Raw genomic sequence first — 25,563 nt, forward strand, 5'->3', positions numbered from 1 at the left:
AATGTAGAATCATTCAAAACAAACACTACCCCAAATAATAAATCTTTATAGAGCCTAAAGTTAACATATTTTATCCCAACAACTAAGTTTCAAGAAATAATTTAAAACATGTCAGCAAAATTAATTAAACACGTTATTTATAGCTTGCACCCAAAGGTCATAGTAAACAAATATCATAAAAGAGATATAAGTGTATACCCAAGTATACACACCTTAAAAGGAATATACGTATACAATATCATATAATCTTACATGTGGACATACATAGATACAAACCACATAATGAGATGCACCACCCTTTAAAAACAATGTATAAGACCAAAATTCAAAATGAGAACAAAACAAACATGAAAACAACAATAAAACTTAACACCAAAAAGAAATACACTCTTATCACCCATTATCACAATCCGAATATCACCTAGACCTTCTTATTCTAGTCTAACCTATGCTATGATGCCAAACTGTCACACCCCAAATTGTCAGAAAATTTAAAATAGGAAATTATCCAAGTTATAAATATCTCAATCGTCACCCTATTCAATCATCTGAAAACTCATAATGAAATGAAACCTTAATAACCCATTATGAAACACAATATTAAATATTTGAGAACAAATTAGGTCAAAATAACAACTCTTCATTCACGAATAAAAAAATAACTAACCAACTCTATTACATCTGTTATGAATCAAAACTTTCCACTTCAGAAAACTTAAACTAGAAGACTCTAAGAGCAAATCCAAATCACGTGTCCTCATCCACTGCACTCCACCATCTATGTTTCCAAGAACACACCCACGTTGCAAAACAAAGCAAACATGAGACAACAAATTAAATTTGTCAAGTATGAGTATGACTAAATATAAAAACAATATGTTCAATATTTCAAATAAAAAAATATACTATTACAATCATTTAAGCTTGGAAGACAAGTTAGTCCCGTTTTCTCAAAACGGTATGTAGTTTCTTCTCAAGTAAGATTTCATCCCTAATATACAATTTCAAGAATCTCATATAACAGTACTCATCATTCCCACTTTCCAAAAATAACTCACAACATAAATACCAATTACATTCCAATTAGTAAATACACATATGATAACCTAATTAAATATGAGTTTGATACACCTTACCTTTAAGCCAACACGTCGTCTTAGGGTAGGATATTTACGTCCATGCATAAAAGTTTAATAGATCTTACCCTCTTGCAAAACAGAGTTAGACATCACAATAAAATGATTCATCTCAGCCAGTCAAATTTTTATTCATAATCAAACCTCATTTAAGACATTTAAGTCTAATTTATATAACTTGGTTCGTCACGCATATTCGGGGAATACCACTTATCATAATACTTTTATCAAGGGTAGTCATTCACATGACATCATTACATCATAAAGTTTATGCGTGCATAACCATAGATCTCAAACTATCACAAGTCATTAATATTTTCATAATAACATATCAAGTTATAGTTATTTCGCAATTTCACAAAAGATCACCAACATTCACTAATATTATTCACAGTCACACTTCACATCCATAACATCATACAAATTCACATACTTTTAGTTCATTCAATTCCACAATGCATATTGTTTATTAATCACTTCTTTACTGACATCACATTTAGTTCCTACTCCACGATTTGCACTTCACACATTTGCCAAATCACGCATACCCGTGTGTCTCTCTCACACCGAGTACCACTACAAGACATAAGTCCCAAGCGGGAATATCGCCTCCAGAAACATATTTACATTTTGTAAACTCGTAACTTGTGAGTCATAGCCATCTTTGGGTTTTCCATTCATATAATCACAACCTAGCTCTTATGGGCATTCAATATCTCGGGTGTAAATACCTTGGATCATTCCCACCACATTCAAGGAATACCCATCATACACTAACAGGTCATTCATGTCACATTCAATGAATACCTTGGGTCATTCCCGCCACATTCAAATAATATCTATCGTAACACTAACAAGTCATTCATGGCACATTCAATGAATACCTTGGGTCATTTTCGCCACATTCAAGGAATACCCATCATAACACTAACATGTCATTCATGGTACATTCAATGAATATATTTCTATCAATGACATCTCAAGTCATAATATATCATTACCAAATCCTGAGGCATAGAGAGTTCTAAAGATGTGGTCGACTCATTGAAAATATTATTCTCAACTCACTTATCATTGTACTAGCATTAATCATGCACAACAATTGATCACACGTGTAAAAAGTTATTTTCACGCATAAATGCAAATTAATCACGCATTTAAATATCATTGAACGCAACACGAATGATCATCAATCAAATACAATTCAAACATCCACAATCACGTACACAATTAAATATTAACATTATACACATGTAGTTATACAAAAACTAATATATAATATAGTAGTTGCACCTGTACATAAGGCTGCCTACGTATCCAATCTTTCAAGATTAGAATCAAACCTTACGTAGCTCTTAACCAATAAATATCAACATCCTTGTATGTACCTTTAATGAAAACAACAATTTATAATATATATAATCACATACAATAAGTTTCAAATACTCTCACAATCATATACGTAAAGTTTCATACCCAGAGATATACTATAAACTTTTAAATTGAAAAACTCACAAATGGATATTTATCTATTTTTTATTCTAAAAAAAAAACAATTTTATGAACCATGTCGGTTCCAAATAAAACCACAGTCTAAAAGTAGGCTACAAACACTATATAAAACATCTAAGAAGAGTTTAAGAGAATCTTAGTTCATTACTAGACGTATTTTCTAAAACAGGTTCATGCCCATAAAGGATAGCACGGTAGGTTTTCTAGCCAACTTGTCAAAGCAATAACTTTTTCTACAGTCATTCAAATGATACACCACTTGATTATTTGAAAACTAGGGAAAACTATGATATGTATACTTACTTCTTCATGTAGAACTTGAAGTCTTAACCTCAGCCCATCTAGAAGAAAACTTAGCTCAAAAACGGTAAAAATCATAATTTTCAGCAAACTAGATTTCTGACGAACTATCTTCCGAATGACACAACTCTTTCCATAGGTATCCAAAATGCATCGAGGCTTTTTGTGTTGAAAAGCTAACATGCATAACTTACTTTCTTACGTTTTACAAAAATACTCAATCTCATTCTAAATGTGCCAAAACTAGGCTTGAACACAGTGCACAAAAACTAATTTATGACGCACTATTTTCTGCCAATCAAACTTTCAGACGTCATAATTAATTACACAGGCCTTTGAATGCAATGAGGCCAATTGGAATAGAAAGCAGACTTCCAGATCTTACTCTTTTACGTTTTATAAAAATTCTAACTCTCACCCTAATTATTTTAAAATTGGACTTGAATACAGTGCACAGAAACTGATTTATATCAACCAAACTTCCAAGCATTGTATCTATATCCACAGACCTCGGAATGCGACGAGGCCAATTGGGTTGGAAAGAAGACTCAGAAAACTCACTTTTTTATGTTTTGGCGAGAGTTTGAATCTAACCCTAAGTATGTGAAAACTCGATTCCAAACCAGACACATACCGGATTTCTGCAGTTAGAAAATTCTGACGTGCCAACTTCCAAAGGAGGTAACTCCTTCTACATAAACCGAAATGTTATGGGGCTTTTTGAGTTTGAAAGAGCGCGGATAACACTTACTTAACGTGCTTTAAAGAAACCTAGAATCAATCTCTAAACACACTAAAATTCATCTTCAAATCAGACAAAATTCATGACTTGAACATGACCAAACAACACGCACCAATATTGGGACAAAATGTATGCCAATTTGAGTACTTATCAAATTTAATAGAAGGGTTCGTATTCATGTAGTATCCTTATACACTAAGAAAATGGTTAAAAACTATTAGATAGGCTATGCTCGCGCAGCACATTAAAGTCAGACTTGTGACCTTGCAAAATTATTAGGTGGGGAGAAATACAAAAGGTGTTGACCTCCTGGTATTTAAAACTCGTTTCTCCCATGCATGGAAATCATATATCATGACTTGTTTTAATGTAATAACCAAATCCACACATTCCTATTTAATTGAAGTTAATAATTCTTAGCCACAAATTAGACAATATATATATACATAACAAAAAAGAAGTTAGAGAACCCACCACTAGAAACTAGCATATGAAATTTGCTAATAGGAAACTAACATGGAAAATATCCATCAAAACACGTATATCAACAAGGAAATCTTGGCGTATGTACTTATCTCATGCATCAAAATCAAACAATACCCTTTAGTTAAAATAGTAATTTATAATGTTTTTAGCGTAGCTTTAGACAACCTTTTAAACAATCCAAAGGTTCTAATAAACCATAAAAAGCAATCAACATCTTCAAGACTACCAAGACCACTTAATAATCCGAGAAAAATCTTTATCAAGCAACTGTGAACCTTGCTACAGAAGGATAATATGTCAAATTGTCAACCTTACTAAGTAACATATAATATACAATATATGAATTTGATAAAATTAATTAATATCTTTTTAAATCTCTAAATCTATTAAATAAAATGCATAACTACTACAAATTATGTGATAATCAAACAATAAAATTTCAAAATAACTAAACAAGTTTAGACTATTCACCGGAATTAATCGAAAAGCAAAAACGCTAGTTTACGTAATAAACTCAAAATCAGGTAAACTCGAAAACCGGCATTAAAATAGTCTTTCTCCTTTGAAACCATCTTTTTACCACTCTCAAGGCACTCTATTCATCTATTTTCACTCTTTATGTCTCTTTTTGTTTTATTAACTTTATTTTTATTTTTTTGAAATCCCTAGCAAAAGATAGTTCGGTTTATAACTAAATTCCTTTTCTCTCTCTTCTTTTATCTTTATCTTATTTTCTTATTATTATTACTTAAATTATGTATATTTAATTAAAAAGAAGAATAAATAAAAGAGGGGTGTTATATCATGTTAGGCCAATATTTAAGTTCCTAATCCCTTACTTTCCCTATATCCTTTTTCATGGGACTATTTTATTATGCTCACGTTTGTTATACTCAGCACTCAGCAGTTCAGGGACTAGGTTAGTTCTGTGATTGTGTCCCAGCGTCCAGGATCTAATCAGTTCTCCGCACACTGACTTGTGTTAATGTGTTGAAATTACCTAGTCCTGGACTCCTGTCTACAGGATCAGTGAGGGAGTAGTGATGAAATATAACACTTTTCTTGGCCCACACCCTTTATTTTTTTTGATAAAGCGTCACACCCTTTATAAAGAGTGATTATTAAATGAGAAATAAACAAGCAATTTCCTCAAAGTACAAAGATGTCTAATCCCATGCAACGGGCGTCGCAAAATAAAAAGTAAATGAATAGGTTGTAAGCGTGGCAGACAATGCAACTTCTTGCACAGAAGGAAACTAGGCAAATCTTAGATTAGTAATCAACTCGGTCCAAATTTTAAAATTCAAAAGAGATATCTGAATTGATTGGGGCGTTAGTGCGTTACATGCGTGTGCTGCGGTCTGCTTAATTTAGAAAATTGATATATGTTGGACTCAAGACATTTCGTTTTTGACTTGCAATAATCAATAATCAGACTTGACTTAAAGAATTCAGTTAAATTTTTTTAAGATGTAACATTAAAAAAAAAAGCCAAATGTAGTAGTTGGTTCAAAATTCATTTCAGTTCCTCTTAGGTTTGCTGCAAATTCTTGATCATAAACTTCCAAGAAGAAGAAGGGGATGGAGGCCAAGAGAGAATCTTGATCATGTGGAGGCTGGCTACCATGATGGAAATAAAATTATCTTTCTGGAAGCAATGTCTCCCACAATGGCAAGCAACAACGTCATGCACGCATCACTCGATCGTAAGCAAATGACGACACTGCAAACGCCCTACATACTTGACTTTATCTTTTGGCTTACTTTAATCTAAAAAAATATCGGATTCTATCCATCACCCCGATCCATTTGACAGCGAATGACACGGCTTGACCAACAAGTCATCGCTTTGACTCTCGAAAGAGTTTTAATTACAAGTTGAATTGTACGATTTAAGAGTGACACGTACACAGACAACGCGCTTTCTCTCACCGACCTTTCTTACTTAACCCCACTTCACCTCCCTAGCTAGTCAGTCCCCCAACCAAAACCCAAACCCTCTCATCAATTGCCCAATCTTTTTCGTTTCTATCATTTGTATATGTATATGTATGCAGGAGGAGAATGCAATTATTATTAGAGTGAACTTATTAGAGAGTTTATATGATGGCGTCTTCAGATAATTTGGCTAGTCTAGAACCATGGTCATTCCGCACTTCATTTCCCGACTCCTGGATTTCGGAAGCCTACTCACGGGACACCGAAACTCTCACCAGAGCACTACAGAAATCTCTTTCCTCTAACACCAACAGCACCGAAACATTCCCAACCGATACCGACACATTTCAGCAGCAGTTTTATGTCAAGGATGAGCAATTATTTCCTACTGTTTCGGACCCAGATACAATGGTTCCGAAACAACAAAGAAGAAACAACGCCGCGATTATTAGTACTAGTACTACTAATGGAGGAAGGATCGCCAAGAGGAAATCGAGAGCTTCGAAGAGGTCACCCACAACTTTTATAGCAGCAGATCCTTCAAACTTTCGTCAGATGGTGCAACAAGTCACTGGAATCAGGTTTGGTGATGCACCAAACGTGCAACAGTTTACTACTACTGTTTTGAAACCAGCCCCTCAGCGACTTGGTAATCGGATTCCGACCTATGTTATGCCTACTCTCGACACCTCGTCCGCATTTTTACTGGATAACAATCATACCACTACTCCTCCAGCTACTACTACTTCTCAAGAGCAACCAGTGGAAGGTGGTGGAACAGGTTTAGATTTTGCAACTTTTCACAATTTCCCGACTTTGGAGTCGTGGCGTGTAATGTAAGAAAGGAAAACAAAAAAATCAGGAATGGGCTGCCTCTGTTAATACTTTTGCTGCCTCCCTGACTCCAAAGTAGATCTCCTTCTAATAAATACCAGTAGTCTAGTTTAGCAAGTTTTTTTCTATTCCTTAGGGGCTGTTGTAGTAAATGTAATATTATCGTATTCTGTTTTTTTTTTAATGACATTTCTCCGATTCTCTTCAAACAAGTGTTCAAATCTCTCAACTTGGCATTGCATTGAGTCATCAAACTAGATTTTCAGTGTGGAACCAACATTCAATCACTTGAAATCTGCAGTTATCGTTCATGGAAGCAAATCACATGACTAGTGATTCTGTATAAGATTGCGCGGATCTTTTTAATGGATTTCTTTTGTAACGAAAAGTAAAGTTAGGCAGGTTGAACTCGATATAGACATTTTGATGTGCACATGCCAAAACTATGTCATTCATAATTGGTGATTATTAATTTCCCGTTATCTACAACTCAAAATGAACGATGGGAAAACGAGTTTGACTCGGTACAACCGTACAAAGTGTACAACAAGAAGAAAATGAGAGAATTAGGTGTTGACTGATTATAAGACATTTCAAAGCTCCGATTGATACATCTCTCCAAGAGTTCAAGTCAAATTAAGTGTCAGCAAATCAATGAAAGGACAATTATTCTGAACGTACATCTCACTTTTTAAAAACCATAAAATGGTGACTCCGGTGAAGCTCTCAGCCTCTCACACTACTAGTCAAACAGGCAGTTAGTCAGCTCGTGGGAATAATTTTAACTTGACCAAAAACATGCAAGACAGTGAGAAAGTGTATTTGCCAAAAGAGTTTCAAGGTTCAGATCCTTCCAATCCTCCATGACAGGGAATCGCCTTACAAATAACATTGCCACAGAGATTGCACCGTAAGTTGTTGGATGTTATCAAACTTGAATGCTTGATACAACAACTTCGACCTGCAGAATGCACACACGTTATAGTGTCCAGCCACTCAGAATGCGTGTGTAGCTGCTCTAGTGCTCCCCAGCTTTCAAGCAGATTATCCATATCCAGAACCAACTCTCCAGGAAAGAAAATAGGGAACGCTATCCTCTGTTTTAAAAATTGTATGCCGGCGCCCCATTGAATCATTGACAGGCCCAAAACCACTCTATCACACTTCACAACTAGCAAACACAATGAAATTATATATCACTACTAAACTAATGACTTCCCAGCTACGGAACGATTCCAAGTCCTTTGTTTTATCAGAATCAGCTACGGAACGATTCCAAGTCTTGTCAACATCCATAGTAATTATCTAACTGACACCTCAGCTAAACTAATCCTCTCCTAAAACAGTAGGTAATTCAGATATTCAATGGTGGGATATCCGAATATGCGCAGAACTAGCATCGGAGATGATCACATTGGTTCACCACCACCCTTTCACATCACTTTCGTCCTTCTGCTCTCTTAGTCATGTATTAACATAAAAGAGTCTCCTGCTTTTGATTCCCACATGAAACTGTTTTAGTTTGTTATAGATTTATCTTTTACTTTGATCTCTAATATTACTTACTTGCAGCTTTATCATCAATCACTGCCTCACTGGTATTTAAAGTCCGCATGGTCAGTTATCTCTCTTCTTTCAATTCATTCGAGATTCAATAAACATCTGAATTTCTAGGAATCGCTAATGCTTGAAACAAAAGCCTGTCTCTCCATTTCTTTCCCTCGCTAATATTTTTCTAAACAACAAGGGTCGAACTTGGTTTTGTGATTCCACTTTCTCCATATGTGTGACAGTTAAAAACTTTTTAGTCGTTATACATTAATTAAGATTTTCTGGGTGTTCTTGTTTCATAAGTGTCAGAGCACAATCATATCTAAAAACATAAACACTAAGTTTTCTGTTCTTCATTCTAATCTGTACTCTTAGATTATCTGTTTAATCTCGTCAAAAGAGGATGTACACATATATTTCATATAGTGACAACTGCTACAAATCACAATCTCTGCACATCGAAGTGGAAAGAAACAGTCCTTAACCATAGAACATCGACCGTGTGTGCATCAGTTGAATTCTCTGCAGTTTGCACTAAAAAGCACATGCTCTAAAGTGTAGTCCCTCAATCAGATCCAAAATGTCCACGGAAGGCCAGAGGGTGGTGGTGATCCAGGATGCATCTAAAGATGTTAGTTCGAGCGCAATTGAGTGGGCCATACACGGCTTATCGCTAATGCCTGGAGACAAACTCACTCTCCTCGCAGTTCTTCACCAGGTTAATAACCCTAGTACGTTATCTTTCAAAGGAGCTGGGAAACTATGTAAGATTTTATGCTTTCTTCTATGCAGAAGTAGAAAACGATAACACAAGGAAACAAAGGAAGGACATTAGTCAAAAAAGCAATCCAATATATTACAGTGAACATCTACTTAACGCACATTTTTTTTTTTTTCTTTTTTTCCCCTCTCCCCATTTTCTGTTTCAGTGGGATACAAGAGCAGAGTGGACTCCATTAACCAAAATATTGTCAAGGAAGAAGTGGCTAGGACAAAAGAGGAATACCACAACAATGCGGAGCTTATGAAGATTGCTGAGCTATATGCAACAGAGAAGGTTATAAGAACTGATTGCCACAGCAGATCCATCGCCTAAGTTTTCTTACTCTCAAAAAATTAATAGGAGCACTAGAGCTTATCTATTTTCCATGTATGGCCTTTAAGTTCGACTTGCAAACAACACAATCAGCAAGTTTGGATTAGTGTCCTCTGTAAACTCACTAAGAAAGTCATACTGCAAAACTATCAGGTTGAGTTCATGATAGCAGTTATAGCTGGATCTTCACCAAAGGCAGTTGCTATACAAGCTTCTAACAGGTTAAAGGCAACATGGGTAATACTGGACAGGTCAGTCAGAATCCATACAACTGTGAGCATTATTATGTGAAAATTTCCCAATAAAGTCGCAATTCTGACAGACAGGATAATTAAATGGAATGACAGGTACTATGATCCACTAACCTTCTTCCCATATTCGTGTGGTTTAAGTTTCTAACATATTACCTCTCTCAGCAACTTCTAACTGGTGCTATACCACTAAAATGATGTAGACGATTAAGAAATGGCATTAATATGATTATGTTTAACTGCAATTATCTAAATAATTCTGAACTATCGTACTGAAATCTTGTTTCCTAGCTCACTAAAAGAACAAAGATTGTTTAGGAACAAAAGGAGCTAAATACAATCTCCAGAAGCAGATGGGGGTAAACCCACCCACACCCCACTTTAGTTCTATGTTCTCCATGTGACAGCACTATAGTCTATATTACAAGGAGACAAGCTCAACAAAGAGGGTATTAGGCACTTTCCTAGTTCTGCTTTCTTGAACACCATCGGCATTCTTGTGATAAACGTCTCAATCTATTGAAGGCTGTAGTTTTCTAGACTCCAGAACACCATGTCCACTAAAGGCTATGCTCCTCTGACTCATAAAATGTCCAAGTTCATGTTTAGAAAGCTGTCATTAATATAAGAAATCTCAAGTGTATCAACTTTTCGAAATCTCATGTCGTCACTTATAACTGAGAAGTCTTGTCATCTACAACTGTCTTCCATTCAACCTAGTCAAAACCTTAAGCATCAGTTAAATTATATTAAACTAGTACCTGCCAAAATGAAGGTTAAAGGAAATCAGGATCCAACTTTATACAATTATAACTTCAGCATAATTTGATTAATATTTGCTCTATAACACAAAGATAGTAACTCTGACTTATCCTACAATCCTAAGAGTGGATTACCAAACTTCCACTTGTGACGCAGGCAAATGAAGAAGGATAAGAAATACTTCATGGAGAAGCTCTCATGTGGTATCTCAAGGATGAAACGTGACAACAGTGTCGAACAGCTAAGGGGGCCAAAAGTGATAGTTATTAACAAGACGCTCAATGAAGGAAGTAGGTGCAGCAATGTAACGTATGATGAGATGTTACCAGGAACCCCAGATGAAGAAGACCTTTTCAGTCTGGAACTGTCTCCTATAAGTAAGTTTAAAATATCCATCATCGTACATACTCTAAATAATAAAGACACATTCCAAAGAAGTATATGCTAGCCAATCTTTCAATTATTGAACAAGGAAATAAAAGAAGCAATTTAGTAGCTGCCAAGATTAGCTTGTTGTTTCCGTCAAGAATCGTAACTTCTTACTACTTTTTTTACAGCAATAAGACAGATAATAACATGTTTGACAAACAAGAAGAAAACAACATACTAAAAGTTTTCACCAAGTCATATCTTGCTTTCATATTCTTTACATATAACAGAGCAAATTACTTATGGAAACCTGTTTGGTCATGTAACAATAACATAGTGCTTGTCCCAAAAGTCTAGGGGTGGTTGAATTGAGTAAAGTTTTCCTTACAAATGCATGTCATGTTTGGTCACCTCCTATTTTTGGGAACCCTCAACATGCATAACTCAACCCAATCGATGCTCCCTTAACCTATCTCTAGTACACTATCTTGAAGCACTTATTCCTACTTCTTCTCTATCTCAAAATGTCTATCCACGCATCCATCTCAACATCTTTGTTTCTGATACACCAAGTCTACAATCATTTTGAATTCTGTTGTGCAACAGACTGCTGATGAAGCATAACTGATCTTGTGGAGTGTCTTTTAAACTTACCTTTCAATTTGACTTGCGTTCTATGGAGCATCAGTGCATGTTTGAAACTATCTTTCTATTATTTCAGATTCTGCAAGTCCTTCCAAAACCATCTTAGAAGAACAGAAAGAAGTTGATACAGGTGAAGAAACCACATGGCATAATTCTTGGAAAGTGATTCCACTTTCTAAATCCATTTCAAATGAGCATCTCATGCTGCCAAAATCAGTTTCAAGTTCAAGCTTATCGAAAATAGAGGCCTCAAGTCTGAATGAAGGAAAACTCTCTCCTTTACACCTTCAAGAAGAAGAAGAGGATACAAGCACACAAACAGAAACAGTAAAGGAGTCCCAAAGTTTTACTACTGATACTCAAGAAAAGCACAAATTTGAATTTGATGATACAAGAACTCAAGATCAGGAATGGATGTTGAGCTACTCAAACGAGGATTTGGTAGCACCTGGAGCTCCAGGATGGCCCACAGAAGCATTTGAGAATTCCATTTGTTCAGTCTGCCAGAACGAACGGCCTAGGATAGGATGGCAACGTGATTTTACTTATGCCGAACTTCAGGCAGCTACAGACGGGTTCTCAGAGGAAACATTTTTATCTGAAGGGGGATTTGGTTCAGTATACAGAGGGAGGCTAAAAGATGGGCTAAATATTGCTGTGAAGCAACACAAGGATGCAAGTTTGCAGGGGGAGAAGGAATTCAAGTCAGAAGTTGATGTACTCAGCAAGGCCAGACATAGGAATGTAGTCATGCTGCTTGGATCGTGTTCGGAAGGAAATCAAAGGCTGCTTGTTTATGAGTATGTCTGCAACGGCTCACTGGATCAGCATATCTCAAGTAAGAAATTGCAAGTTCTTCGTCACCACAAAAGGCCATGCTTTATTTTAAAAAATGCCCTTCAATGGAAATTGTTTCACTTTAGAGAATTAACGGTTATTGCCTTATCAGCATGTATATATGAAGCTGAAAAGTTTTCTGCTTAAACGATGCAGGGAACAGCCTTGTACTTTTGAGCTGGGATGACAGAGTGAAGATCGCTCTTGGATCTGCTAGGGGATTGAAATATTTGCACGAGAACAACATCATCCATAGAGACATGAGGCCGAACAACATTCTAGTAACCCATGACCACGAACCACTGGTAGGAACCTAAACCTAGGATTCTCTAGAAGCCTCATAAATGCAACTTCACTGAGTTTTTATATTGTCATTCATTTTGCATGTTCAAATTTTTTAGCTAGGAGATTTCGGACTTGCAAGAACCCAGCATGAAGAGTCGGATAACTCTTCAGACACCAGAGTCGTCGGGACTTTCGGTTACATGGCACCAGAATATGCAGAAAGTGGGAAAGTGTCAACCAAGACAGACGTTTACTCCTTTGGTGTGGTTCTATTAGAGTTAATTACTGGTCTGAGAACTATAGACAAGGAGCTGGGAGAAAAGAGTCTGGTTGGATGGGTAATGGTTCGAAACTGAATATTTTTTTCCTTCACACCTTTATGATAAGTTTATAATAGTCACCGGGAATCCAACAAATACAGTATGACAAATAACTGACAGCTAAAACACTTGTTACAGCAAATTTAAAATACAATTGAGATAAATACTCTATTTTCTATGCCTTTACACAAACTAAGGGCTGAAATATCTTAAGCGCCAGATAAGCCTTGAAGCGAATAAGCAATCTGAATCAACTTGATCTCATGAGAGTATATATCCAAATTGTAATTTAGTTCCTGTTCTATCTGTCATTACATACTCGAATGTCTTAATGAAATCAATAAATACAATGATCGCACTCATCCAATCATGCTCCAGAATATATCCTAGGTTAATCAACTGAAGGACACAGATACAAGGTTTAATAATCATGTCAGAATGTTATACCAAGTACATGCAACCCTTGCATGTGTCAGTAAAAGTACAACCGGTAAGGGGTTCTACAATGCCAAGAATAGTCATTTTCTCAGGTTTATATTCAACTCTGATCATGTTTCTACAGGCACGACCACTTTTGAAGGAAAGGAAGTACCAAGACTTAATTGACCCCAGGATCCTAGATACGCATGATTTTCACCAACTCTTTTGGGTGGTTCAGGTAGCTGAAAAATGTCTCACCAAGGATACTGACAGAAGGCTATCAATGGAAAAGGTATATTCTGAAACAACCTATTTCTTCAGTTGATAAAATAATTGCAACTGACTTGGAATCCTTACCCCAAGAACGCCCCCACCCCCAAATAGTAAATTAAGAACACACAACAACATTGAGCTTTTCGAGCACTGTAATAGATCAATCCCAGTTTTCTCTGAATGAAAAAGTTGTAATAAATTAAAAAACAATCTAATGGAAACTCTCAAAGTTTACCTTGCAGTATATACATATCTTCATATATATACGAAACTTTTAGACCATATTTTTCAGCAAAACATTGTTTCTTACTTTTCAATCTCTTCGACCATGGCACTCCAGGTGGTAGACATACTAACATACATAACAGCTGGGGACACTGTTTGTAGTATTGTCGACTTCTCACCGGCACACTCTGACTCAGTTAGCAGTATATCAGAATCACAATGTGATGAAGGAAACGAACAGGACAGCCTTTTTACAGAAGTACACTCACTGAGCAATTCAAGTCAGAGAAGTGCAATGTTCTCATCAGATTACTCATCGCAGACCTTTGCAACAAAATCATCACATCCGTCCACAAGCTCCACAATATTGTCTTCGAGCAAAAAAAATAAAAAACAGGAGGGAGTGAAATCTCGAAATCGATATCCAGTACTATACGGCGAGATGCTCTGAAGTAAGGAATTTCTAGATATGCAAGAAGGTGCTATTGTAATTAGGAGCAAGCTACTTACTAAAATGTTTGTTATTTATAACATGGCTCCACTGTTGTCGAGGACATTTATTATTTTCATTTAAGTCGTTATACAAAGAAAACTGTTGGGAGTCTGAAACTTGATCGTGCAACATGTCAGTTAAGGCATGAACCATAAGTCAAAAAGTCTATAAGATCATATAATCGAGGTCTGCGAAGTTGTGAAATCAAGATGAGTATGCATTAAACTCATGTTTAAGACTTGGACAATTAAAAACCACCAGAAGAGACATTTTAATACTTAAAATGAAAATACAAATGCTCTAAGTGGAGCTCAATAAGAAAAAATCGAGATGCTTGGGCTAAGGGGTGACACTAGGATTAGATAAAGAACCGAAAGAAATCCAACGCACTCGCTGGTTGCTGTTTTTCTTTTGGATAAACATTAGACTCCTACTTTGATGAGTGATGAAGTGAACGATACAAGATTTAATAGAGAAGAGGTTACAAAAATCTTGAAATAGGGAAAAAAAGGTTTCAAAATTCGGAGAAAGAAGGCGATAGTTTCAGTTTAACAAGGAATGGCTAAATTTGAAAGAGACTAAAAATAACATCCAAAAAAACAAACAAAAGAAAAGAAGGTATATGTAGAGAAAGGCCAAGCTCAGTTTGTCTAGACTCTAGAGTATATCTTTCAAAGAAACATACTTGGTATTGAGCAATTTTCTGCCTAGTAATGTGAAAATATCTACATCTGCGAGGTTTACTCCTTGGAGGTATATTTGTTGAGAGAATAGTACACTGCCTTCTCCAGCTTAGAATATCAGTGTTAGTTGATTTGGCATCCTGCTGCCCTCCTTGGGAAGTCATCAAATGTTGAAATTCACAATGGTGATAACTGACAACACTACCAGAAGGTTTTGACAATCAACAAGGTTTTATTGTTGAATTTGTATCTAGAGGTACTGATGAAGAGCCTAACAATCAACTGATGAGTGACGACCCTTCCAAGAGAGGTTATGCTGTAATTTACAGGAGTTCTATTAGGGAGTCCTATTCTCCACCAAGGAGCTTGTCATGTAAGCAGTTATGCTAATAATATTTTGTTGAGTTATATAAGAAGTTCTATTCTCCATCATAGAGCTTCTCATGTATAAGGCATAAAGATGCATCCCTTTTTCTACTTATTATTGTGGACCAAGTTGGGGATCGTCTTTATCCAAACCTTTGATGAAGGACAGCCTATAAGTAAGCTTCATCAAAGTACCGTTTAGATATGGGACAGAACCTAACATTGAAAAAGATTATTTTCCTTGGAACATCTAAGTATTATCCAACAAGAAGGAAAAGGAGTCTTCTAGAAGAATGTTCCAAAAAAAGAGAGCGAGAAACAAACAAACAAGAACAATGGTGTCAACTCCTGAATGCTTCATGGATTATGCTTTTGATCTTGCTGTAGGTGACCCCTTTTCCAAATATTATTAAATTTCTCATCATATAAAAATTATTTCCATAGGCATTGGTGAATTGTAGGGGTCAAATGAGGGCAAAGAGAAACATTGAAAGACTTCGACAACTTAGCAAGCTAGGAGCACCTTTGATAGAAATGTTTTCCTTTATCCAAGCAGTGAAAACCTGATGTAGAGAGGGATGCCAGGGCTGGACGGCTGGTAAAGTGGAAAAAGGCGATTCCAATGAAGACACTAACCAGTTTGAAAATTTACAGAGTCATATGAATATCACGTCAACCTAATTACTTTAGGGAAAATTTTGAATTCAATATTCTAATCACCTCCTGTTCTTTCCTTCCAATGTGAATGTGAAGTTCTTCCCCTGATATCTTCTTCACAAATTGTCATTGCAAATTATGTAAGAAAAACGAATTTTGTCATTCCTTGTAATGTATTTATTAAATACACAATGAAAATGTCAGGTTTTCGAATCATTCAGTATCAAGCATTATCTAAAAATAAATTCACAAAATGGAAGTCCAAAAACACCTTATAGTCTTATACTATCACTGTAAAACCAACATGTTACTATAAAATGCAATAACAAGAGAACAAGGCTGCATTCATTTGAAAAAAGCTTAATTGATGTGTACGTGTAAATGAAGCATTTAAAGACTTTATGATTGTGATGTAATGAACCACCTACAGTAATACATTTCATAATATACTCATATGAGCATAAACCAGTTACACTTCAGCAGTTTATAGAAGATCAGATACTCACTAATCATTAAATTCCCGAGACTGGATGGTCCTAAAAAGCTCCTTCAAGTTAGCCAATACATGGCGTGGACCCAAACTCTGGGCGCCAATAAAATTCAAGAGTTGCTCCAAGTCCTACAACAGTAAAAAGGAGAAGGGAAGAAAGTTTAAATAAATAGAGCTTGTTGGGTTCTCCACAAAGAGTAACATGAGTTGACAGCACCTTTTGCTCATGTATACCAACTTAAAACCTAAACCAAACATTACAACTATCAATGATTATTTTGCATAAACTGAAAGGATGTGGACGGTAACGTGTTTTGCTGGAACATGCAAGAAACAGGATTCCTATGTCCTCTTATGACATGTAACTATATTCCATCAACAATATGCAGTTAATTGTTGAGATGAGACAGGTTCCAGACAAAAGACAACGCAATAGTGAGGAATTAAGACGCCGTCGAGTACCACAACGCAGCCCACTTGTCTAGACCATTTTAACCACAAAATTGAAATTTCACGGGTAAATAAATGGAATGGACAACATACTGTATATAAAGGACGTAGCGTTTCAGTCTTCTCAGTACTGCAATTAAATAACCTATTTTTAAAATGAATCTAGGGCGGTATATAAATTCAACATTTTTTTTTTATTTGTTGAGCAAAATAATAAAAAACAAAAGGCATTTTAGACTTCTCAGTAGTCACTAAATAACGTAATAAAAATAATAAGAGAATAACCCACCTTGTTCAGCAAGAATATAGCATAAGCTGCTCTGGTTGTGTCCTGACCATCTAAAAAGAGAGGAAATTCTGTAGCCTTGAAATTTGTGAACAAAATAGGATTTGATGATGAATCAGAAGAAGATTCAATTGAAGATGCATAGTCATTAATATATGAACGTGAACCTCCCATACGCAAAGGGTATCGCAAAGGAGCATCTAAGTAAGAACCAATAAGCAGCACCACCTGCAAAGGTGAAAAAAAATGTTGATTAATGATGAATCAGACACAAAAGTGCATTGCCATTATACGGCTGCACAGCCAAATGATGTGAAAAATGAAAAGACAATAACATAAATCAAGAGATCGAGTAATCTCAAAACAGTTGATGAATAAGAGTTACGAGTCACATTATCGATAAAAATACAAGGAATAAATGTTGATAATCCTTTTATGTCAACAGATGATTTAGATAGGAGACCAAATATTGTATTATCAACAACCTTGTGCAAGTTGAAAAACATTAAGAAAGGCAACATGAACTTACATGTGCGATGTATCCCAGGGCAGTCGCAGAACGCTGAATTTCTTTCTTATCTGTGAAGAAACTCATCTTCTTTACAGGAAGTGCAGTGAGTTCCAAACCTGAAATGGCCAGGGATCTGGGACTAACATGTTTAGATCCAGCAGAGTTATCTGCAAAAGAAATAAGAATTCCTCTGAGGAATATTTCCTTATAAAGAGGTACCACGCCAAGATGAAAAGTAACTGATCAGAGAAATTATATGACAACTCTGTACATTTTTCACCGGGTAACCTTATAATTACATTCAACTTATCGGGAGAGAGGAACATATATAAACCCAGGAAAACCCAGGAAAAGTTATATTTCATTTTTCTACTAGAAGGTTTTATATTCCTGCAAATCCAAGGTGATTGTCTAGGTTGGGAAATGAAAATAAGTCTTAGCACGGCAGCCGATGCCTGAAGTTTGTCACGCCTCTGGGTGTTTCAGCCCAGATGACTCCTCATCAAAATCACATTTGTGAACACTGCTTCAGGATGGCAATGGATCTCTCCTTGATAAATCTTACTCATGGTGGTTTTCCTACCTCCAATCACCTCTCCGACAACTGAAATAGTGGACAAGACTGTTTCACTACTTTTCTCTAGCCGCAATCAGTGTTCTCAATTCAACAGTTTTGTTTTAGTACTAGAGTATATTACCCGTAGAAGCTGAATTAAAGTTTTCTGCATGTATTGGTCCACTGGTGCCCTTTACAGGATATAAAGTAGAAACTTGTGCCACCATATACTGAAGCCTCATTCTCAGGAACTTGTGCAAAGCTTTGAGACGTGCATGACCCCTTTCTCCGGCTAGTAACCTATTTGCTTCCTGCAATTTATTAAGATGTGATGATTATCTATGATAAGTGAATAAATTAGTTATGAAAAGATGTATGATAGATCACCTCCAAGTGGTGATAAGCAATAGAAAGGGCTTTCCCAGCGACTAGCAGCGTCTTAATTTGGACATTAAGGCGTTCACGACGGTTCCTGAGGTCCTCGGCATCATTCTTTGAACGCATTAACAAATTGCCCAGAATGAAACTCCGTCCCTCCAATTTGAGACGAAGGTCTTGGAGGTGATTCGACCTATTGAGAGTGTCAGATCTTACCTGAATTAAGGATTGGAGGTTTTGTTGGAGGAAAATTTTCTTCTCCTTGGCTTTGTTGAGGGTAGAAGAGAGACTGCATAAGCGTGCTAGCTCTTGCTCGTAATCTTCCCATTCGATCACATCCATCCCATAAGTGAATTTGATTTCTCAATCTTAGACCTCATCGTCTGAAATCAAAACCAATCACTCTAAATCCATCACTGTTAATAATTTTAAATCCTATTATATATCATACAAATTTCATTTTAATTGAAACACAGGTGTCCGGATTTCCTTTCCCAAAAACTTTCCCTCCTGTTTCCTATCAAGCCCGGCCCTAACTAGGGGTGTAAACCATAAAGCCCGTATGACTTGAGGGCCAATGCTAAAATTGTGAAGCCCTAACCACGAATCCACGATTGAGTACGTCCCCAAAATTATTTAGAGCATTATGTTGATTGCGCATTCACTGTAAATACCAAAATGAGTCTATTTAAGACTCACTCTAATATTACACTAATTATGATTATGATTACACAAAGTATAGGTAATTGGGGGAAGGTTCAGGGTGTTTGTTAACGACAACTCTTTGGTGGAAGTTGTATACGAAAAATTTATAATCAAACCAACACTTTTTATAGATGTGGATGTATGGTGTTAGTCATGAATATTGTAGGAGATAAATCGTGATTAGCCAAACAATATAGTTGGTAGAGACACATAGTTGTTGTAGTCGGTGGAGGAGTGTGACGATTGTAGTTAATTGGTGAGGCAGTGCATAGATGATGGCAAGTGATGAGGCCATGTTGTTATGTGTGTAGAGAAGGAGAACATTCTAAATAGAGAGACGCGTTCAGGACCGGTAGACTTACGAGCAGTGTAGGGCGGTCAGTTGCATAGGATATCTCAAAGCATTCCCAATGCAAATAAATATTAAGGGGATGTGACAATATTCACTTCCAAATGGTCAAAAATCTTTGGGCAATGCAAATGTGAATATTAAGGTCACTATTTTCCCCAAGTCAAAATGAGAATGAAACCTTCAATCGAGATAGTAGTTAAGTTGGAAACTCCGATATGATGTTTTATTCCGTCTCAGTGTGTGTGTTTTTTTTTTAATTTTTTCGAATGGAATGTTTCATTTCGTCATCTCGTTTTTTTCGATTTTTTTAAAGAATTTCAGACGGGATGTTTCATTTCGTCCGGCGCGTTTTTTTTATTTTTACATTCAAACGGAATCAAACATCTCGTCCGATAATAATAATCACATTTGTATTGGGAAACATCACCTTGTTTTTCCACCAAAATAGTAGAAAAAGAGGAAAAATAAATTTGATGTGGAGGTGAATAAGAGTGGATTGCATTGGGAATGCTATTGTGTTATATAAGTCGTGAGATCTATACTTAAACAGATAAACACTGATAACTTATCTTCCACGCGTTGTCTTGTAATTGATTTATGAATGCGGATAAATATATAATACTTACATTCACCATGTTTAGTTGGTTGGCAAAAATACAAAAAAAAAAAATGTTACTGCTCAACTCATGGGTCGAGCCCCTCTGTAATTGGCAATTTGGCACGTCCAGGTCCACCCATGCGAGAAGAAAAGTCTAGAGGCAGCGATTATTCGTGGTGCGTATATTGTAGACTCAACATTTTGACATTTGTTTTTACTGACTATAAAAATTAAAAAGTCTTCCAAAATTCCAATCATCTCATTTTCTCTCTCTCTCTCCATCTCCATTAGTTATTGTTTTCGGGAAGCTTCAGATCTCTTCTAATTCTGCAAGGTAAAAAATCTATCTTTTTTATTTTTTTTCAATCCGATGTTAAATGATGAGCTCATACATACTTTTTGAATTTCATTTATTTATATTAAGTAGAGATGTTGATTGTCTAATTACACCAATTTGATAGGGTAGAAGAAGAAACTTCTAGTTGTTGGTGCCATTTATAATTGGGTTTTTTTGTTTGGCGTTTAAGCACACGTTAACGTATCAATATTTGAACCGATTTCTATACAAATTGTAGAACGAGATATATACTTTTATGTTTAACTGTATATTTGTCTCAAAGATTAAGCTCAACGCAGATGTGCTGCATTGTTATAGAAAACCAAGTGAAAAGCCCATTCATCATGTGCAAACCATAAAACTCCATTTTTCAAATTATCTTTCTGCAGTTTACAGTTGAAAGGGGATTGCAGGTGGAAGGAGAGAGGGAAAGGATGTCAAATACTGGAAACACACATTGGTGTTACAGGTGCAGGCGTCCTATCCGACTTCGTGGTCGGGACACAGAATGCCCATATTGCAGTGGAGGATTTGTGCAAGAACTCAATGAGGTCGAGGGTATTAGTCCTTTTGATTTTTTGGGAATCGACTCCGATGATGAGCGGGACCAGCGTTTTGGAGTAATGGAAGCTTTCTCAGCTTTGATGAGGCAGCGGATGGTAGGGAGAAGCCGTGACCATGATATAAGAGGGAGATCTGGTGTGGCTCCCGAGCCTGGACTGGGATTGAACTCTGGTCCTTGGTTGATCTTCAGCGGTCAGATTCCTGTCCATATGTCCGAAAACGGTGGAATTGAAGTCCTTCTGAATGGCGGCCCAACAGTTGGGTTGCGGCGAGCTAATGTCAGTGATTACTTTGTTGGCCCAGGACTGGATGAACTTATTGAACAGCTCACCAGGAACGACCGAAGAGGACCACCCCCTGCAGCTCAATCGTCCATTGAAGCAATGCCCACGGTAAGGATCTCGCAGAGGCATCTCCGCACAGATTCACACTGCCCTGTTTGTAAAGAAAAATTTGAGCTGGGAACTGAAGCACGCCAGATGCCATGTAACCATATGTATCACGCTGAATGTATTGTTCCATGGTTGGTTCAGCACAACTCCTGCCCTGTATGCCGTCTTGAACTGCCACCACAGGGATCCACTAGTGCTCCGAGTAATCAGAGTTCTAGCAGGAGCAGTAGGACTAGCAGTGCAAGTAGTAACACCAGTGGGAGAGAGAACAATACAGAGAGTCAAGGGAGACGCAATCCGCTCTCTTTCTTGTGGCCTTTCCGCTCATCAAATTCAACCTCTAACCGCAGTGAACCTGGTGCTAGTGCTTCAACTACAACGCGTGAAGAGAATCACCAGATGCACTATTCAGGATGGCCATTTGATTATTAAGGTCAGTTTGTTAAAGGATCTCCCTGCAGTTTGTTAAAGGATCTCCCTGCTTTGTCTTGTGGTCCCACACCACTTACTATCTCCACTCTGTTTACGGTTTGGAGGTTTGGAGACGTTTAAAGTGTTTTAAGAAACTGTTATCTGGCTTGTTCAAATGGTACATCTTAGGTTCTTGTTTGTGCTGTTTGCTTTCTTTGTGCCTATTATGTAAATTGTTTTGTTTTCTTCAAGATTATTTTGCCTTCCGTATATCTTGACAAGCAACCAGTCACATACTGATTGGTGACTGGAATTATCGGAATTCCAGAAATGTGTATGAATGTATAACTTAGTAACTTTTGAGTTTTTTTTGGGCAATTATGTTGTTCTGCACATTTATGGAATGTAGTATAAGCCGAGCTGTTATATAGTGACTAGCAGGGATATTGAAATTTCCTAGCGGCTACTGATTTAGGATGTGTATGAGACTGTAGAAGAACTGATTTTAGGCTGATTATGACTTATGAGATGGCTGCAATCCCAGATGGTTATAATTTTTCTGCCTATTTGTTAGGGGTGTCTGTGAACCCACTTAAAGTTTCACGTCTATGTTTTGTTTTCTGTGCAAGAACGGCTACCTTTGGAAGCTTAAGTAGTGAATGGCAAATGTTTCTGTATAGATTAAGGAATAAGAAAAAAAATTATGTACCAATTCTTTTAGATACTGGTTGAAATTGAAATTGTCAATACAGAAGGTTGCTTATTCGGTTCAGCAGTTGTGATATGTGGTTTTTTTGAGACAATGATGTGCTTTAACGGTTGATCTTCCTGGGGATGTAGAACTGTGGACCGTCTGAGGATGAGGAGTGAGGACAAATTGAACAAGTGGGTATTTTAGCACTACTGTAGGCAAACACCGTCTACTCTAGGTGCAGCATGCAGACAACTTGAATGGGTCATTTACCCTGTGAACAGGCTGTTCACGTGAGGTGTAGTGTACAGATAAGCTCGTATATCACTGGGATGACAGATGGATGTTCGTGATAACAAAGAGCACTTTTTTTTTTGTTCGATAGGAAGATAACAAAGAGCACTTGAGCAAATGTATTGTAGATTCATGCCAAAGAGTTTTTCATATATATTGACACTTGTCTACGTTAGTTCAGTAAAAGAATCGTACTGGAGATCACTCCTGCAGGGGATGATTAAAACTCGTTGATTATTATTTTCTAGTTGAAATATAAATGTAAAATATTTCCCAAAATTGGCCAATGCCAATGCGGCAATGCCTCATAGCATTCCCAATGCAAGTCAATATATTCTCTCTTATCACCTCCACAAAAACAAGATGAATGTACAATGCAAAGGTAAAAAAAAAATATCGGACGGGATTTTAGATTCCGTCTAGAAGCTTTTTGATCGAGACGCATTCCGTCCGGTATTTTGTTTGAAATTAAAAAAACCGAAAAAACATGTGAAACGGAATGAAATATTCAGTCCAAAAAGAAATCGAAAAAAAACACACCAGACGAAATCCAACATCCCTTTAGCTCTGCATTGGGCAGTGGTTTTCCACAATCAGAGATGAATAATTTCACAAACCCCTCATGTTACCCTGCATTGGGAATGCTCTCAAAGGAATTTTTTAGTGACTAGACAGCTGAGCCCTAGTGGAATGAAGTATTATTGTGTCATAATAATTAAAGGGATATATATATATTGGGCGTGAAGAGTTGGGCCTGGTTTAAAAAGAGGAGTGAGAAATTGAATTTAGGGTTTTGGGTGTCTGAAAATGAGTGGTCAGAGTGAAGAAGAGGTCCTCGCCGCTCATCTCGAACAGCAGAAGATCGATGTAATAAGTCTCTTCTTCTTATATTGACCTAATAAACATAAATAGACTAATAATCACCTTTCCTGACACTGCAGCCTGATGAGCCTGTCGTTGAAGATGACGACGACGACGACGATGAGGATGACGATGATGATGATGATGAGGGTCAAGGCAAGTTATCCTTTTCTCCTTGTATTGCTTTATATCATCTGTTGAGTGTTCATCACGAATTGAAAATGCATCAGATGGATGAGGCCAGAATCTTCATTTCTTGTATGCATAAATGTTGGATAGACTGTGTTTTGAGATGGATTATCAGTTAAATTCCTTTCATAACAGTAGCATTCTCCACTGACTCATGGATTATGGCATAAATTTAAATCGTGAAAATAGAAGATGTATTTTTCGTCGTTTATCTAAATTTACCAAATTGTTTGAAGACGTTATGGTTTGTGATGAGGTGATAAAACTTTCTTTGAAACTTTACAATGCACTATATGCAGGACATGGAGATGGCAGTGGTAGATCAAAGCAGAGCAGAAGTGAGAAAAAGAGTCGCAAGGCAATGTTGAAACTTGGAATGAAAGCCATCCCTGGTGTGAGCCGCGTCACAGTCAAGAAGAGCAAGAATGTTGGTCACATGCCTTTAGCTTAAGCTTTTGAAAAATGTTATCAGTGCGAGTGAATTTTGGATTTTATTTTTTATTAATGCTTTCCTAAATGATTTTTCACATTGCTGTCTCAGATCTTGTTTGTGATCTCAAAACCAGACGTATTTAAGAGCCCAACATCAGATACCTATGTCATATTTGGGGAGGCAAAGATTGAGGATTTGAGCTCGCAACTGCAGACCCAGGCTGCGGAGCAGTTCAAGGCTCCTGATCTCAGTCATGTTATCTCCAAACCAGAGTCATCAGCCATGGCTCAGGATGATGAAGATGTGGATGAGACAGGGGTAGAGCCAAAAGACATAGAATTAGTGATGACGCAGGCTGGTGTGTCAAGATCAAAGGCAGTGAAGGCGCTCAAGGCTGCTGATGGTGATATTGTTTCTGCCATCATGGAGCTAACGAACTAAGAGAGCCTTTTTGGAGCATATTCTCACGGTTGAGACAAGTATAAGGTTTTTATATTTGTTTTCAGAGAATTTGTTTGGCTGAGGGAATCAGTCTTATCTATCGTGTTGTATTATTAGCAAATTTTCTGAGTGCAACTGTTTGCTAAAGATTATGGGTTGTTTTCCAAATTGCATATTTGTGTTGGCATGTGTCAAAGTTCTGCGACTCCTGCACCCTTAGGTATCATTGTGGTGCTGTAGCCTGTAGGCCCTGTAGTTAATTATCTAAAAACATTGTATTTGTCACGGGAGTTTCAGTTTCCTTGCGTTTCAGTCCGCTGAGGCGGAGGCCTATTTTCATGTATGTGTGTTCGAAAAGATTTCTGAATAGATCTATAAATCCTAGATTTCTAGTTTGTCTTGCTCATGCGGGGTATGGTGAAAATGCTCTCTCATACGAAATA

At 36.9% G+C, this 25,563-nt stretch overlaps 5 protein-coding genes across 14 annotated transcripts; 4 read left to right on the plus strand and 1 right to left on the minus strand.

Annotated features, from left to right (window-relative positions):
• Window positions 1-6,140: 6,140 nt before the first annotated feature.
• Window positions 6,141-7,157, plus strand: LOC147473864 (VQ motif-containing protein). The gene has a single exon (XM_086586937.1). It carries the CDS (start codon window positions 6,280-6,282, stop codon window positions 6,952-6,954), a length of 675 nt encoding a protein of 224 aa, XP_086443063.1. The 5' UTR covers window positions 6,141-6,279; the 3' UTR covers window positions 6,955-7,157.
• A 1,157-nt stretch (window positions 7,158-8,314) lies between these two features.
• Window positions 8,315-14,591, plus strand: LOC147473865 (putative serine/threonine-protein kinase PBL21). Of its 5 annotated transcripts, XM_086586921.1 has the most exons (11): window positions 8,320-8,416; window positions 8,521-8,564; window positions 9,073-9,263; window positions 9,429-9,556; window positions 9,749-9,846; window positions 10,765-10,985; window positions 11,699-12,460; window positions 12,616-12,764; window positions 12,861-13,082; window positions 13,627-13,776; window positions 14,098-14,591. In XM_086586921.1, the coding sequence occupies exons 3-11, from the start codon at window positions 9,080-9,082 to the stop codon at window positions 14,431-14,433; spliced, it is 2,250 nt and encodes a 749-aa protein (XP_086443047.1). In that variant the 5' UTR covers window positions 8,320-8,416; window positions 8,521-8,564; window positions 9,073-9,079; the 3' UTR covers window positions 14,434-14,591. The 5 variants fall into 5 exon arrangements, with proteins under 5 accessions (XP_086443051.1, XP_086443047.1, XP_086443048.1 ...); XM_086586922.1 differs by lacking the exon at window positions 8,320-8,416 and having other exon boundaries at window positions 8,425-8,564; XM_086586925.1 differs by having other exon boundaries at window positions 8,315-9,263; window positions 9,749-9,942.
• On the minus strand, window positions 10,147-19,384 carry LOC147473866 (UV radiation resistance-associated protein). Of its 5 annotated transcripts, none has more exons than XM_086586934.1 (7): window positions 18,862-19,384; window positions 18,617-18,785; window positions 17,937-18,085; window positions 17,411-17,635; window positions 16,688-16,800; window positions 10,935-10,979; window positions 10,147-10,607 (listed from the first exon to the last, which is right to left on the minus strand). In XM_086586934.1, coding segments are annotated over exons 1-6 (990 nt in total). In that variant the 5' UTR covers window positions 19,195-19,384; the 3' UTR covers window positions 10,147-10,607; window positions 10,935-10,978. The 5 variants fall into 5 exon arrangements, with proteins under 5 accessions (XP_086443060.1, XP_086443059.1, XP_086443061.1 ...); XM_086586936.1 differs by having other exon boundaries at window positions 10,484-10,562; XM_086586933.1 differs by lacking the exon at window positions 10,935-10,979 and having other exon boundaries at window positions 10,147-10,562.
• Window positions 19,385-20,629: 1,245 nt separating this feature from the next.
• RHC1A (RING-H2 finger C1A) lies at window positions 20,630-22,589 on the plus strand. Of its 2 annotated transcripts, none has more exons than XM_086586948.1 (2): window positions 20,630-20,841; window positions 21,258-22,589. In XM_086586948.1, exon 2 carries the CDS (start codon window positions 21,279-21,281, stop codon window positions 22,230-22,232), a length of 954 nt encoding a protein of 317 aa, XP_086443074.1. In that variant the 5' UTR covers window positions 20,630-20,841; window positions 21,258-21,278; the 3' UTR covers window positions 22,233-22,589. The 2 variants fall into 2 exon arrangements, with proteins under 2 accessions (XP_086443074.1, XP_086443073.1); XM_086586947.1 differs by having other exon boundaries at window positions 20,682-20,841; window positions 21,234-22,589.
• A 1,096-nt stretch (window positions 22,590-23,685) lies between these two features.
• On the plus strand, window positions 23,686-25,515 carry LOC147473868 (nascent polypeptide-associated complex subunit alpha-like protein). Its single transcript, XM_086586951.1, has 4 exons — window positions 23,686-24,063; window positions 24,138-24,213; window positions 24,546-24,673; window positions 24,788-25,515. Exons 1-4 carry the CDS (start codon window positions 24,004-24,006, stop codon window positions 25,118-25,120), a joined length of 597 nt encoding a protein of 198 aa, XP_086443077.1. The 5' UTR covers window positions 23,686-24,003; the 3' UTR covers window positions 25,121-25,515.
• Window positions 25,516-25,563: the final 48 nt, after the last annotated feature.

Source organism: Coptis chinensis, unplaced genomic scaffold (genome assembly GCF_015680905.1).
Source record: "Coptis chinensis isolate HL-2020 unplaced genomic scaffold, ASM1568090v1 utg1700_pilon_pilon, whole genome shotgun sequence".
In the NCBI taxonomy this organism is placed as follows: Eukaryota; Viridiplantae; Streptophyta; class Magnoliopsida; order Ranunculales; family Ranunculaceae; genus Coptis; species Coptis chinensis.